The 14006-nt window shown below is 36.7% G+C and overlaps 1 protein-coding gene across 3 annotated transcripts in view; it reads left to right on the forward strand.

Moving 5' to 3' along the window:
* Nucleotides 1–13611, forward strand: part of GYPA (glycophorin A (MNS blood group)) — a 36444-nt gene extending 22833 nt beyond the window's left edge. Inside the window, exons 3-7 of one of the 3 annotated variants that reach the window (XM_042933915.1) lie at nucleotides 851–889; nucleotides 3895–3930; nucleotides 5537–5622; nucleotides 7957–8032; nucleotides 12242–13611. In XM_042933915.1, the coding sequence (XP_042789849.1) occupies nucleotides 851–889; nucleotides 3895–3930; nucleotides 5537–5622; nucleotides 7957–8032; nucleotides 12242–12249 (245 nt within the window). In that variant the 3' untranslated portion in view covers nucleotides 12250–13611. Of the gene's footprint in view, nucleotides 1–850; nucleotides 890–2267; nucleotides 2400–3012; nucleotides 3068–3894; nucleotides 3931–5536; nucleotides 5623–7956; nucleotides 8033–12241 lie in introns of those variants that run through there. The other 2 variants (XR_006201224.1, XR_006201225.1) reach the window with 2 other exon arrangements.
* Nucleotides 13612–14006: the final 395 nt, after the last annotated feature.

Below are 14006 nucleotides of genomic sequence, written 5' to 3' on the forward strand. Positions count from 1 at the left end.
ATTTTTGCAATAAAAAATCCTATTTAATTTATCAAACTTGATAAAACAATTCATAATTTTACATTTATAAAGTTTAAAAGTATAATTGTTTAATGTTAAAAAACAATTTATAATGCATTTCATGAGATTTTAAAAGGATATATGAGAATATATTTGCGTGCTTATGTTTATTCTAAAGAATAACCATGGCCTAGAATTTATTACATCACTTGGTTATCCACATCCTCAGCCAGTCACCTCAGACTGGAGCCAGCATTTCCTACAATTCTATTACAACTCTGAAATGCTACTTTTGAAAGAGAAAAAAGAATTGACTCACCCTCTATCAACAAGAAGAAAACTGAATTCGGTCATGCCTTTGTTTTAATTTTTACCAGGAAAGTAGAATTGGACCAAGGAGGTGGAGACAGGGAGGCATGAGGCAGAACTTTCATCCTATGTAATCATCACGATTCTCCCCCTTTCAACAATTTTTCAAAGTTATGGAAAATACTGTGCAAAAACAGCTTCCAGTCTTTCCCCCCTTTATAAGAATAATAACAATAATAACCAACATGTATTTAAAGCTCATTATGTGCCAAGTACTCTGTTAATGCGTGTACACACACACACACACACACACACACACACACACTAAACTAATTTAGTCCTTATAATATTTTGAGGCAGGTTTTATCATTTCACACATGAGGAAATAAAGATACATTTTCCTCAGCTGTAAAGCCCTGATGTAGAAATTCCAGAGCTGCCACTGGGAGAGACATGGAATAAATTTTTATTTTATGATATGTTCTGGAGTCCACTCAGTTACCTTATTTCTGATCTTTTTCTTAAGTTCTGTTTTATACAGATGTGGTTACCACAGAGGCCTTACCGTTCAGCATTCATGGTAAGAAAATAAGACAAGAATTTTTAGTTACTATACACCAGTATCTCTCAGATGGGGAACAAAGTTTGTTCATTAATTTTTTTTAATTCAGGTGTAATTAACATATAGTAGGATATTAGTTTCAGGTCTGAAACTAATCACAAGAAGTGATTACTGATCACAAGAAGTGTACTCTTATCCTTTCACCTATTTCACTGTTTGTGGAAATGCAAGCTGGTGTTGCCACTGTGAAAAACGGCATAGAGCTTCCTCAAAAAAATAGAAATCAAAATACCATATGATCCAGCAATTCCACTACTGAATATTTACCCAAAGAAAATCAAAACACTAATTTGAAAATATATGTGCACCCCTATGTTTATTGCAGCATTAATTACAACATCCAAGAAATGGAAGCAACCAGTGTCCATCCATAGGTGAATGGATAAAGAAGTTGTAGTATACATACACAATGAAATATTACTCAGCCGTAAAAAAGAGTGAAATCTTGACATTTACAACAACATGAGTGGATTTAGAAGGTATAAGGCTAAGTGAAATAAGTCAGCCAGAGAAAAACAAGTACCATATAATTTTACTCATAGGTGGAATTTAAGAAACAAACAAAAACAAAGAAGAGACAACGAAAAAACAGGCTTTGTTCATATTTTAAAATAGTTACTTTGGAGTCATTGTTCTGACGCAACTCTATCTAATTAGACTTGTCACTGTGGCAAAACTGTGACAAACACTGAGAAACAGAAGCTAAGTAGATGCAATCCCTATTCCAGAGGAGTTCTCACTTCTGGAATACCTCCCAGAAATACTACTGTGGGATAAAAAAAATTAAAACAATCTATCAGAGTGAATAAATGCTGAATGCGACCACAAAATGGTGCACACAGGTAAAAGGGATCTCACGGTGCAGTGGTGAGGATGGTCTGTGGTCAAACCAAGCAGTGTTCAGCTGTCCCAGCTGTTGACCCTGAGTGAATTTCCCTAAGGGGTTTCTGTCCCCTGAATTTTAAAATAGGCCCATAACATTCATCTTACAGTATTTCTCTAAAGATCAAATAAGAAAATGTAGGCAAAATTACTTCATCCCAAGCCTGACATAGCATAATTGCCTAGTAAATGAGAACTCTTATGCCAGGCTGAGTGCTGAGAAAAGGGTAGTCAGGTGGCATTCACTATGTCTGGTTATTTTTTTCTTTTCTTTTCTTTTCTTTTCTTTTCTATTTTCTTTTTTCTTTCCCTTTCTTTCCTTCTCTCCTCTCCTCTCCTCTCCTCTCCCCTCCCCTTCCCTTCCCTTCCCTTCCCTTCCCTTCCCTTCCCTTCCCTTCCATTCTGTTCTCTTTTTTGCAGGCTCCACTCTCAGCACGGAACCTGACCCAGGGCTCGATCTTACGATCAAGAGTTGGATGTTTAACTGACTGAGCCACCCAGACACCCCTCCAGTTATTTTTCTAGGAAAAAGAAGATGACTTCACAAGAGCTGGCTGAATGCAGAAAGGGAAAGTGTCTTTTGCAGGTGGGATTTAGGCAAGATACTCTAGATTTTTTTTTAAGGCTCAGAAAAAACTTAAGAGTGGCCGCAGGATCATTAGCTAATCGAAACATTGAGAAAATAACACTGAGATAAATGCAAGCAGCAGATTTTAAGAACAGAGACCAGGAGAGGAAAATTAGGCTAAGTGCTTGGAACTAATTATTAGGCTTCTGCATTCAGTGAGACAATCTAATTTTCAAAGTGACTTCAATGTGAAGCCAACATAATGGTGTCAAACCGGAAAGCATTTAAAGGTCAAATATAGACACCCAGTGCTATATGCCCTGAATCCTAAAAATAATGGCTAGCATGGTGGGGGATTGTAAGTGTTCCCATGCATTATCTAATTTTATCTTTGCAGACATCCAGAATTTCATCTTTGCAGAATCCAGAGAGACAGGTGTTATGATCTTCCTTTGCCCAAGAAATTATTAAAGCACAAAGAAATTAAGTAACTTGTCCAAGGTCACACAACTAGTAAAAGAGATTCTTATGACTGAAACCCCATTTGTTTTGCTCCAGAGCTCATACACCAACCACAACTACCAACTATCATGAAGAAAGAGAAGACAAGCCCCAAATAACCTTTAAACATACCTTCTAAGGAATGATCAAATATAACCAAGTCCCTGAGTATGTGACACAATAAGGTATAATGTTATTTGTAACAACTAAATTCAAGAAAATTGTAAGGCTGTAGTAGTCATATGGCTTCATGATTTAAAGTGGCATTGGAGACAGCAGAGAAAGAAATGTAAGATGTGGACTGATCAGGTTAACTCTGGTGGTGCATTAAGGCAACATCACTAGAAACTTCTGCAGATAGGGAATCCGGTGCAACCGTTGATAAAAGCTCAAATGAGACACAGTAAGGATTTGGATCCAGATGGTGACCGTGGTATAAATCTGGAAAACTCATAGCAACATGACCTCTCTTGGGGATGAGCTACAGTTCGTGTGGGGCAATGGCTCACTGTGTCTCCTTTTTCCTCACCATTTTTACATACATATTTTTGAAAATGCACTGCTTTTGATATAAGTCGATAAGTGCTTGAAAGTAGATACTGAAATTACTACTGTTAATATTGACACATTACTTCATAAATTTTACTAGCTAACTGCTTCAGATTGAATAGTAGCAGGGCCCCTGGGTGGCTCAGTCGGTTAAGCGTTGGACTTCAGCTCAGGTCACAATCTGGCAGTTCGTGAATTCGAGCCCTGGATCAGGCTCTGTGCTGACAGCTCAGAGCCTGGAGTCTGCTTCAGATTCTGTGTCTCCCTCTATCTCTGCCCCTCCTCTGCTCACACTCTCTCTCTCTCAAAAATAGTAAACATTAAAAACAATTTTAAAAAATTTAACAGTGGCTGCAAAACACAGTTAATAAAAAGAAACCCACTCAACAATCTAATTCCAATATGGAATTGTAAAGACACACTCTATGTATTCTGACTTTATTTTGAAATTTTCTTTTTTTAGGAGACGGACTACTTGAACACATTTTTTCTGCGGGAGGTATGTTAACAGTTGGTGTAGAATAATAATAATTTCATCTTAAACTATTGATTTAAGATCAACTAGACACATTACTAGTTGCGATTGCCTAAGAAAATAAAAAGCATCAATTTTTTAAAATAAATGTTTATTCGTTTTTGAGAAAAAGAACATGAGGAGGGGAGGGGCAGAGAGAGAGGAGGACAGAGGATCCAAAGCAGGCTCCATGCTGAAAGCAGCAAGCCCAATGCAGGGCTCAAATTCATGAACCATGCTATCATGACCTAAGCTGAAGTCAGACACTCAACCAACTGAGCCACCCAGGTGCCCCAAAAAGCATCAATTTTTAAATCAGAAGAGCATATGTTGTTAACTCTCATCATACAAAACTATAAAGGCAAACAGCATATGCTCTTTTTAAAATTAAAATATGCATTTCTTATTTTCCTAAACATTTTGGAACTAGCAATACATAATCTGATATTAATTTTTCTTTTAATTTAGATATTTTAGCCTTCTAACCAACCATGGGTACTTGAGCAAAGTCTCATAAGAGCTTATAAAACAATTGAACTTCCTTGTTTCCTACTTGTAAAGCAAGCAAGGAGCTTAAAATCATCTGATTAATTGGCACCACATCAAGAATAAACATAGACCATTTATATCTCAATCCTGATTTATTTTGGGGCCTACGCTACCACTTTGGGGTTATCTTCCCAACCCTCTATGACTGGAGGACCGTCACCCCCACTTCTTAGGTGCTGCTGTGGACCTGGCTTTAGTTGATTCATGTGCTCCTTTACTATTCTGCATTTCTCAGCCTCCCTTCACACTTGGCCTGTATCCATACTTTGCACAAGAAAAATGGATAGTAGAACCGAATCCCTATTCATGAATTAAAGCTAAATAGACAGGAAGCTGGACAACACCAGGGACAGGAAAAAACACTTTTACCTTTTTTTCAATCAATAATAAGTCTTTTAAGTATAAATTAGCCAAATAGATATGCCATTTTACTTCTATGTCTTGCCTTCAGTTCTATTTACCTCATTTGAAAGCAGTTTAAATATGAATGAATACGCAAGAAACTGTAACTTCAATTGTGTTTCATTCTCAACAAGTAAAAGATTTGAAAAATATTTTTAGTATATTTACAATGTCATATAGTTTGTCTATTACATTAGAAATATACTAATCAGTGTGCACATGATATATTATATTAGCATATAGTATAGTTTAGACATTGTTTTCTCTCATAACTTTGAAACTGTGAAAGAGTTTGTGGGTTTTTTCCATATCAAGGTAGAATGTCCACATAGCTCTTATCCATAATTATGCCTGTGAGGTCCTGTAGAAAAATGGAGGTGAGTTGGAACTCTTGAGTCTTGGTTGTCATTAGATGTGTGACCTTGGACAAAGACTTTAGCACTCAAAGTTCCAGTCTCCCACATGGTTACTGTGGAAACCTAATTTTCTAAAATGTAAAATATACTTAAAAGTATATTAATAAATTTTCTGTAAAAACACAAAGTAATACTACCATGATTTTACCTGCTTTATTTTTCAGTTGCTTTGTGGTAGCTTATTGCATATTTCTGCAATTTTCTGCTCTCTTTTTCTCCCATAGAGATAACAGGGATTGTGTATGCAGTAATGGTTGGTATCATCGGAACTATCCTCTCAATTGCCTTCTGTATTAAACAACTAACAAAGGTGAGATTCAGTTTTTAATTTTGCTATAAGTGCGCTTCCTCTGAGTGCAATTCAAGTCAAAGAGACACAAAATTTCATTCCATCTTTTTCAACTGGACACTTTTTTTTTCTTTTGCATTTGCCCTATAGAGGAAGCTGAAATATAAAACTATCCTCCATTTCCCAATGAAAAATTTTATAAAGTTTTGTCTCACTTGATTTAATATACTTTGATGCGTAGAGATGAAAGAGTCAAATTTCTAATTGTAGTATATACTTTAACTTGTGTGTGCAAAATATTTAAAATAACATGATATATTTACATATGTTTAACACTTTTGCTGGTTTTCATTGTCATATTTCTTTTTTTTTTTTTTTGAGGTGAGAGGCATTGTCATATTTCTTTATACAAATTTTTCAAACTCCATCTATGTGTTTTCCAGCATGAGTGACTTTCTTTTCTTCATCACAAAAGCTAACTTTATGTCCATATGATACAGCATTCCAAAGCACATAACCTTTACTATAACTTTCTATTTAAGATGTTAAAAAAAATTTTTTTAATGTTTATTTACCTTTGAGACAGAGAAAGACAGAGTGTGAGCAGGGAAGTGGTAGAGAGAGAGGGAGACACAAAATCTGAAGCAGGCTCCAGGCTCTGAGCTGTCAGCACAGAGCCCGACTCGGGGCTTGAATTCACGAGCCATGAGATCATGACCTGAGCAGAAGTCAGCTGCCCAAAGGACTGAGCCACCCAGGGGCCCCTTCTATTTAAGATGTTTAAGATACATTTGTGTGTGTCTATGCTGCTATAATTAGAACTGTGATCCTAGATCATTAAAGACCTAGTCACAAAAGAATGGTACGGTTGAGTTCTCATTCATCCTCTGCTCTTGATCTCTCTTTGTGATCTCCACACCATAACCACTATATATATTTTTTAAAAAGGCTTATTTAGAAGGGTTACAACATTGCTATGACAGGGGTGTAACAAGACTGATAGTAAATTCACATTAAGTTCCTTTGCGTTTTTCTTTTTTTCTTTTTTTTCTAATGTTTATTTATTTATTTATTTTCTCTGTGAGAGTGAGAGAGCCAAAGTGTGAGCAGGAGAAGGGCAGAGAGAAGAGCAGGAGACACAGAATCTGAAGCTCCAGGCTCTGAGCTGTCAGCATAGAGCCAGACGCAGGGCTCAAACCCACAAACGGCAAGCTCATGACCTGAGCCAAGTTGGACACTTAACTGACTGGGCCACCCAGGCACCCCTGCCTTTTTCTTTTTTAACGACTTCTATTAGGTGACTTCTGTAATGATCCAAACCTATGATGGATTATAAACACTCCATGTAAATGTATCTTGTCTTAATAAAAGTAATTGAGAGTGCCTGTTGTAATGTGAGAAATTTTGTAGAGACTTGAATGCAAGATGACTCCTCTTGTCTGCAGGATAAATATTGGGAGAAAATCATCTCCTTGTATTTGGGCATATATGGCAAAATGAGTTGTCTTCTCTCTTGGCTGGCGATCTAAAACCTAAAAACAATCAATAAAATACTTAGTTGGCAAAATTCAGAGAAAATATTCTATTTGTATATAGAAAAATTGGATCATGTCCAATATGCTAAGAGACCTTACTTCTTTTTTGTTTTTAATCTGAGAGAGAGAGAATGAGAATCTCAAGCAAGCTCCACACTCTGTGCAGAGCCCGATGCAGGGCTGGATCCCACGACCCTGGGATCATGACCTGGGACAAAATTAAGAGTCTGACCCTCAACAACTAAGCCACCCAGGGGCTCCCTTACCTCTTTTTTTAAAAAAATGTCCATTTTAGCTTTTCATTACAGCATGGAAATATGAGAGTCAATGTTTGGGGTAATAATTCACCTATGGAAACATCAAATACTATTTAGACAGACAAATACAAATTGAAATCGAAGTTTGTAGATATCTATGAAACCATAAATTCTTCCAAAAATAACCTCTACAAAGCACATATTAATCAAAAGGAAACAAACTTCAGCCCCAAAAAATATTTAAAAAAATTTTTTTAACGTTTATTTATTTTTGAGAGAGAAAGAGAAGCGCAAGCAGAGGAGGGGCAGAGAGAGAGGGAGACACAGAATCCAAAGCAGGCTCCAGGCTCTGAGCTGTCAGCACAGAGCCCGACGCAGAGCCCTACATGAGGCTCGAACTCATGGACATCGAGTTCATGACCTGAGCCAAAGTCAGGAGCTTAACCGATTGAGCTACCCAGGAGCCCCACCCCCCAAAATATTTTTAACTTGAGGCATTTTCTTTATAAGGTCTTAACTTTAGAAAATTGTGACATTAATATTTATCTGGTTTTTATTCATAGAAAACTCCATCTCCCCTGCAAACTGCACAACCAGAGGAGGCAGATCCTGAAAGTTCTATAGAAACAAGAAATCCAGGTTGGTGCTAATATTCTTAATGCCTTTTGCGTTTTGGTGAGGGAAAAAAAAAAAAAAAATTAGTTACTTCTGATTTGGGAAAGGTATGCCCAAGTAAGATTCATTTGTATTCTATTTTATCGATGCTACTTCTGTAAGATTTTTTTATGTGAACATTTGTCTTCAGCATAATGAAATTATCCCTTAGGCACAAAGTATCTTTAAAAAAAAAAAAAGGTAAAACAGGGGCACCTGGGTGGCTCAGTTGGCTAAGCGTCTGACTTTTGATTTCAGCTCAGGTCGTAATCTCACGGTTGCTCAGGTGGAGGCCCGAGTTGGGCTCTGCACTGCTGGTGGGAAGCCTGCTTGGGATTCTCTCTCTCTCCCTCTCTCTTTGACCCTCCCCCACTTCCACTTGTGCTCTCTCTCTCTTTCTCAAAATAAATAAATAACATTTTTAAAAACAAGATAAAACAAATACTGTAACTAAAAGCAAAATTTAAGATCTTTTGTATACTTTTCATTTTACAAACTGCAAAGTTATATCTAGGAGGCCCTATAGAGGATACAATTTAATAACCCCTGATCTGCAGCCAGACGTGGGTTTGAATCCATACTCCCAACACTTACTAACTACGTAACCATGAAGAAGCTACTAATATGGAGATAATGGTAGTTAATGTGGAGATAATTTAATAATGACATAATGATAATGTCGACCTCATGGAATTTTATGAGGATTAAATGAGCTATAACAAGTAAAGCATTGAGAACAGTTCTTGGCCATAGTAAATGCTCATGCCTGTTAGCTCTAATAAGTAATGTAGGCCTCATGGCCAAATGACCTCCTCTACACAACTGGCTAGTCACGTGGCCCCCTGTTTTTCCACTTGCAGGTGCTATGTAGATACACAACATGTGGAAAACTGCAGGTCAATTTTTTTCACAAAGAACAGTAATTTTTTTTTTTTAAGAGAGAGATATCACCTGAGCCGGAGAGAGGGGCAGAGGGAGAGAGAATCTTTAGCAGGTTCCATGTTCAGCCCAGAGCCCCATGCAGGGCTTGACCCCAAGACCCTGAGATCACGACCTGAGCCGAAATCAAGAGTCAAATGCTAAATTGACTGAGCCACCCAGGTACCCCTACATAGAACAGTATTAACTCACACAGTGGTTTTTTAAAAGAGCATTCATTGCCAACTTTAAAAAGTGGGAGATTTGTACATTTTAAAACATCCAAATATTAATGCTCCCTTACAGAAAAAAATATAAACTGTAACAATGCTGGAGTGTCTATACCAGCATGAGAGCAATTAATTCATAAGAGTTGAGGAGTGCTTGCAGCCTGAGCTATTGGTTTAAATACCAAGCCAATTTCATTTATTTTATTCATTATGGCCTCTTGTACAACCTCTAGAATTAAGTGCATAGTTCCTATTAAATGTTGCCTGAAGCATAAACCCAAGTGATGTCTATTTTGGGAGATGTCCACCAAGAACAAATCTCTGTGAAATGGGCTTTAAGACTCAAGCAAAGAGGACCTGACTCTGCCTTCTGCAAAACTGACTGGGGTTTTTCCATAATTATAAAAAATTATGACAGAACTGAAGACCTGTAAATTTTTGGATTCTAGTTTTAACCTGGGACCAAGCACCTATCTTCAAAGGCCTTGCTAGGTTTCCTAGACTTTGGAGTGAGGAAAGGAAGTTTTAAAGATTCGCTCCAGCTACATAACCTATAAGCAGGACTTGCCTTGTCAGGTTATCTTGTGGATTGCTCTTAAAGCTTAACCATGGTTGTCACGTAATTACTTAGTCCCAGGAAGGTCATGCTATGTAGAGTAAATGGCATATACAGGAGGCACCTAGGTGGCTCAGTCGGTTAAGCATCCAACTTCAGCTCAGGTCATGATCTCACACATGGTTCATGAGTTCAAGTCCTGCATCAGGCTCTGTGCTGTCAGTTCAGAGCCTGGAGCCTGCTTCGGATTCTGTGTCTCCTTCTCTCTCTCTCTCTGTCTCCCCCATTTGTGCTCTGTCTCTCTCTCCTTCAAAAGTAAATAAATAAACATTAAAAAAAATTTAAAATGGCATATACAAAGTTCTCAGCTAAAAGGATTAATAAAACCCAATCTGCCTATACTTAAAGTTTTCAGTCATGTGCCAGATTTACTTAATTTACTTAGGCTACCTTGTTATAAGACTTGCAGGTGGAACTAACATGTGTATTTTTTAATCTACATTGTGCATGGTTTCAAAAAAATGTTTCGATGCTATTTCTAAAATGGAGCAATTACCACCCAAAGCCTAATTTTGTTTGTTACTCTATTGCTATATGCTTTTAACTACTGATGTATTTTGGTGACCAATTTAGTGTTTAGCATTTCCTCTGCCATTTCTTCCTATACAATATTGAGTCTCTCTGTACAATAGTCTGCAAAAGTTTGGGACAATTTAATCCACCAAAGCACATTAAAATACCATTGTTAGTTTAAGTGTAACAAATATTTACCAAATGCTTACTGTGGGCTAGGCACCACACTTAATTAGATTTACCAGTGAATGTCTCTACCCTTTAGAAGCTGAGAATCTAGTGAAAGGTGGTCATTGCAGTGAACAAATGTTAAGGTATTAGGGGCAATACCATCTAAAGAGACTGGAGCAGGTAGCAGAGGCTTCTGGAGACAGAATCACCTGGGGCCCATCTTAAAAGAGAGATGAACTTGGGGTGCCTGGGTGGCTCAGTCGGTTGAGCATCCGACTTCAGCTCAGGTCACGATCTCACGGTTCGTGAGTTTGAGCCCCGCGTCAGGCTCTGGGCTGATGGCTCAGAGCCTGGAGCCTGCTTCGGATTCTGTGTCTCCCTCTCTCTCTGACCCTCCCCCATTCATGCTCTGTCTCTCTCTGTCTCAAAAATAAATGAACATTAAAAAAAATTTTTTTTAAATAAAAAAATAGAAAAAAAAAAAAAAAAGAGAGATGAACATTACCCAGGGCAAGATAAGGCAGTTCCAGGCTGAAGGACAATATGACAAAAGGCATGGAAGAAGACAGAATATGCTGTACTCAAGGAATTATGTGCATTTCTATATTAGCAAGATTAATGCTTTGGTTCTCAATTCATGTCTCAAATATATGGAAAGACAGTGAAAAGAACCAGTGGCAAGTCAGATGAGCCAAATTTCAGGCTTCTTTTATTTCCCCCTATTTGTGCAAATGAGGTTATTAAATGTGTCTTAGTAAGTCAGTGAAATGGGTTATAAAATCTGATCCATCTCACAGGAAACATTGGGAAACACACACAATTATTAAAAAATGTTTTAGTCCTGTTTTCATAGAATCCTGCTACAAAGAAATGTACAAGTCAAAGGCAGTAAGAGACAGTAGAGTGACAATGCCTTCTTAACAAGAGCTAGAAATGTTAGAGTGTAAAGTATGAACTGCTTTACCCCCCTTGAATTTGCACATTGTTTATGCCTGATGGGGAAGGAGAATAAGTGAGTCGGAGTTCGCTGTCCATGGTGGTGGGCGCATGTGACTGCATCAGCTCATTTCTCACGGGAAAATGTTTGGGATACACAGTTCCCATTATACCCAAATAGAAGAAAACTGTGGAAAACACTCTGTTTTAATAAGAGCAAAACTCTTCTCATCCATTTAACACACTCTCCAGCAGTAACATAAATCCAACTTTCTAGCCAAGAAAGGTGGAGGGTCAGATTTGATGAAGGAGACCAATCCTTTTCCCATGTGGTAGTATCAGAGAGAAATCTAGCAATGAGTTGTTGTACAGACTTCTTCTTGTTTATGTCCAAAGAAAAAAGTTATTCTCAAGAGAGATTATAGACTAGGGAGGTTGCTTTAGATTCAAAGACATATATGTTAATTCAATTCACTTATCATTTGCTGCCTTCCCACTGTACTCGGCTCCTACACAAGTTCTGTGTTAGTTTCTCATCTCTGTAGAAATTAGGAGCAGAGTAATTAAGTTTGTGCCTTATCTAAGGCTTTTGGAATAGATTTTCTAAAAAATTCTGTCTTTCTCTACATATTATTCTAATAGTGCTAATCTGAAAGAAAATTCCTTTCATTCCCTAATTATTATGTTCAAGAACAGCTCTGTGAGAATGTAGAATTCTAAAATATATTTTATGTATTCATTTCCGATTGTGCTTAAATATAACTATGTCCCATACTACTGCTTTTTTTCCCCTCTATAATCCTTCTACAGAAGAGTAATTCATGAGAATCTGCTCATCAAGCCAGATTTTGGAAGAAGTCAAAGACACGAGACTTCAGTCAAGTGAAAAATGAATGTGTGAACTACACACTACAATATAGTGTATACCTTCCTAAGCTGTACGTACTTCAGGATGAAAATTTCATTGTAATGAGTCCAGTGACTCAGTGATGGAAAATGTCTGTATTCATTAGTTGTCTATTTCAAAATGTAGAACAAATATTTTCTTTCATGCTTGCTTTTGTGTGTTAGCATTATTTTTATAATTAATTGATTTGGAATTCTGATCCCCAAACTTTGGTTGGCTTCATCCGCAGTTATTTACAAGTGATTTATTCTATTTTATTATACTTTAATGATCGTGCTGTCGAATGAAAGGCTTGTCACATCTAGACGAAATCTAAGTTCTCATTCCAAACTTCTGCATCTTGTCATTGTTTTACATATATTAAGGGACCTGAAATCCTAATATTTCCCTCATTGCAAGATAGGGGATTACACTGATGATGATGATGATGATATTTTAGTCACATGAGTAAACCTTGTGTTTGGAGATGCCTTCCATACACACATGCATAAAAACATGAGTTATATGTAACATAGATATAGATGTATAAAATGACATTCACATTCCTTCTCTCATAATAAAACAACACAAAAAGTTTCTCCCATATTAAAAAGAAGCTGCATGTGTGTAAATGACCTATTTAAAAGAGTTTGTCTGACAGTCGAGCATTAACTCTTTCAGGGCACTGACAGATGCTTTGTGTTCCACTGGAAGAGTTATTTATGTAAGAGGTCACAGTGTCCTGGCAAAGAAAGGAATTAATGACTTTACCTTGCAGAGTTAATAACCCTATAAATTCAGTAAGATGTGCCAATTTGACAAGCAGGTGAATATTTTAATAATTTGTACTGTGTTCTCAACTGAATTCTTTAATCCATCCAGTCCTACATTCTCTTCTTAATAAAGCTTTGGAAATTAGCTTAAATAATCCAAAGGAAATTTCTAGACATGAGACTAAGGCTTTGTAACTACACAGCTCTCACTCATTTATAGTAAAATTTAAAAAGCAATATAAAAACAAAGAAGTGCCCTCCTGTGATATTCTATTTCCAAATTACTACAAATCCATACGGCTTTTCATTGTGATAGTTAAGTAAATAATATTATGTACACATTTGGGCTTGGCAGCTTACATTTTTTAAAATAAATTACAAAATCTAAATCTTAACATATACATTTTTTCTGAGTGTTACTTTGTTAAATTGATCATTTAGCTGAAAAGAAGAATAGGATATTTCTGTTAGTGTGTATTTTTTTAAGGTAGTTTTAACAGTATTATTGGGTTAATTTAATCAAATGAATGACTCAAGCACCAAGGCAATTTTTTTTATTCATTTTTTTGCACGAAGGCAATTTTAAATGTACTTTTTTCAATAAAAATAAAATGTTGAACCAAGAGAGAACAGACTCGGTTTGTTGCTAACGCAATTTACGAATCAAAGACAAGAGACTAGAGTGACTGTACCATCTCAGCAAGAGCAAGAGAATTCGGAGAATAATGAAAGTATGAATTGCTTTAAACTCCTGGAACTTTTCCAGTTAATTTCTCTGTACTTTGATCTGTGGACTTTTCACATTTCAATTTAATGTTTGTAGGAAGAAATTACCTTTACTCTCTTCATGTTGTTATAATTAAACCATCCTATAATGATAGTGAAGAAATCTTACCTTGGAAGCCAACATGAATGG

This window comes from Panthera leo, chromosome B1 (genome assembly GCF_018350215.1).
Source record: "Panthera leo isolate Ple1 chromosome B1, P.leo_Ple1_pat1.1, whole genome shotgun sequence".
NCBI lineage: Eukaryota > Metazoa > Chordata > Mammalia > Carnivora > Felidae > Panthera > Panthera leo.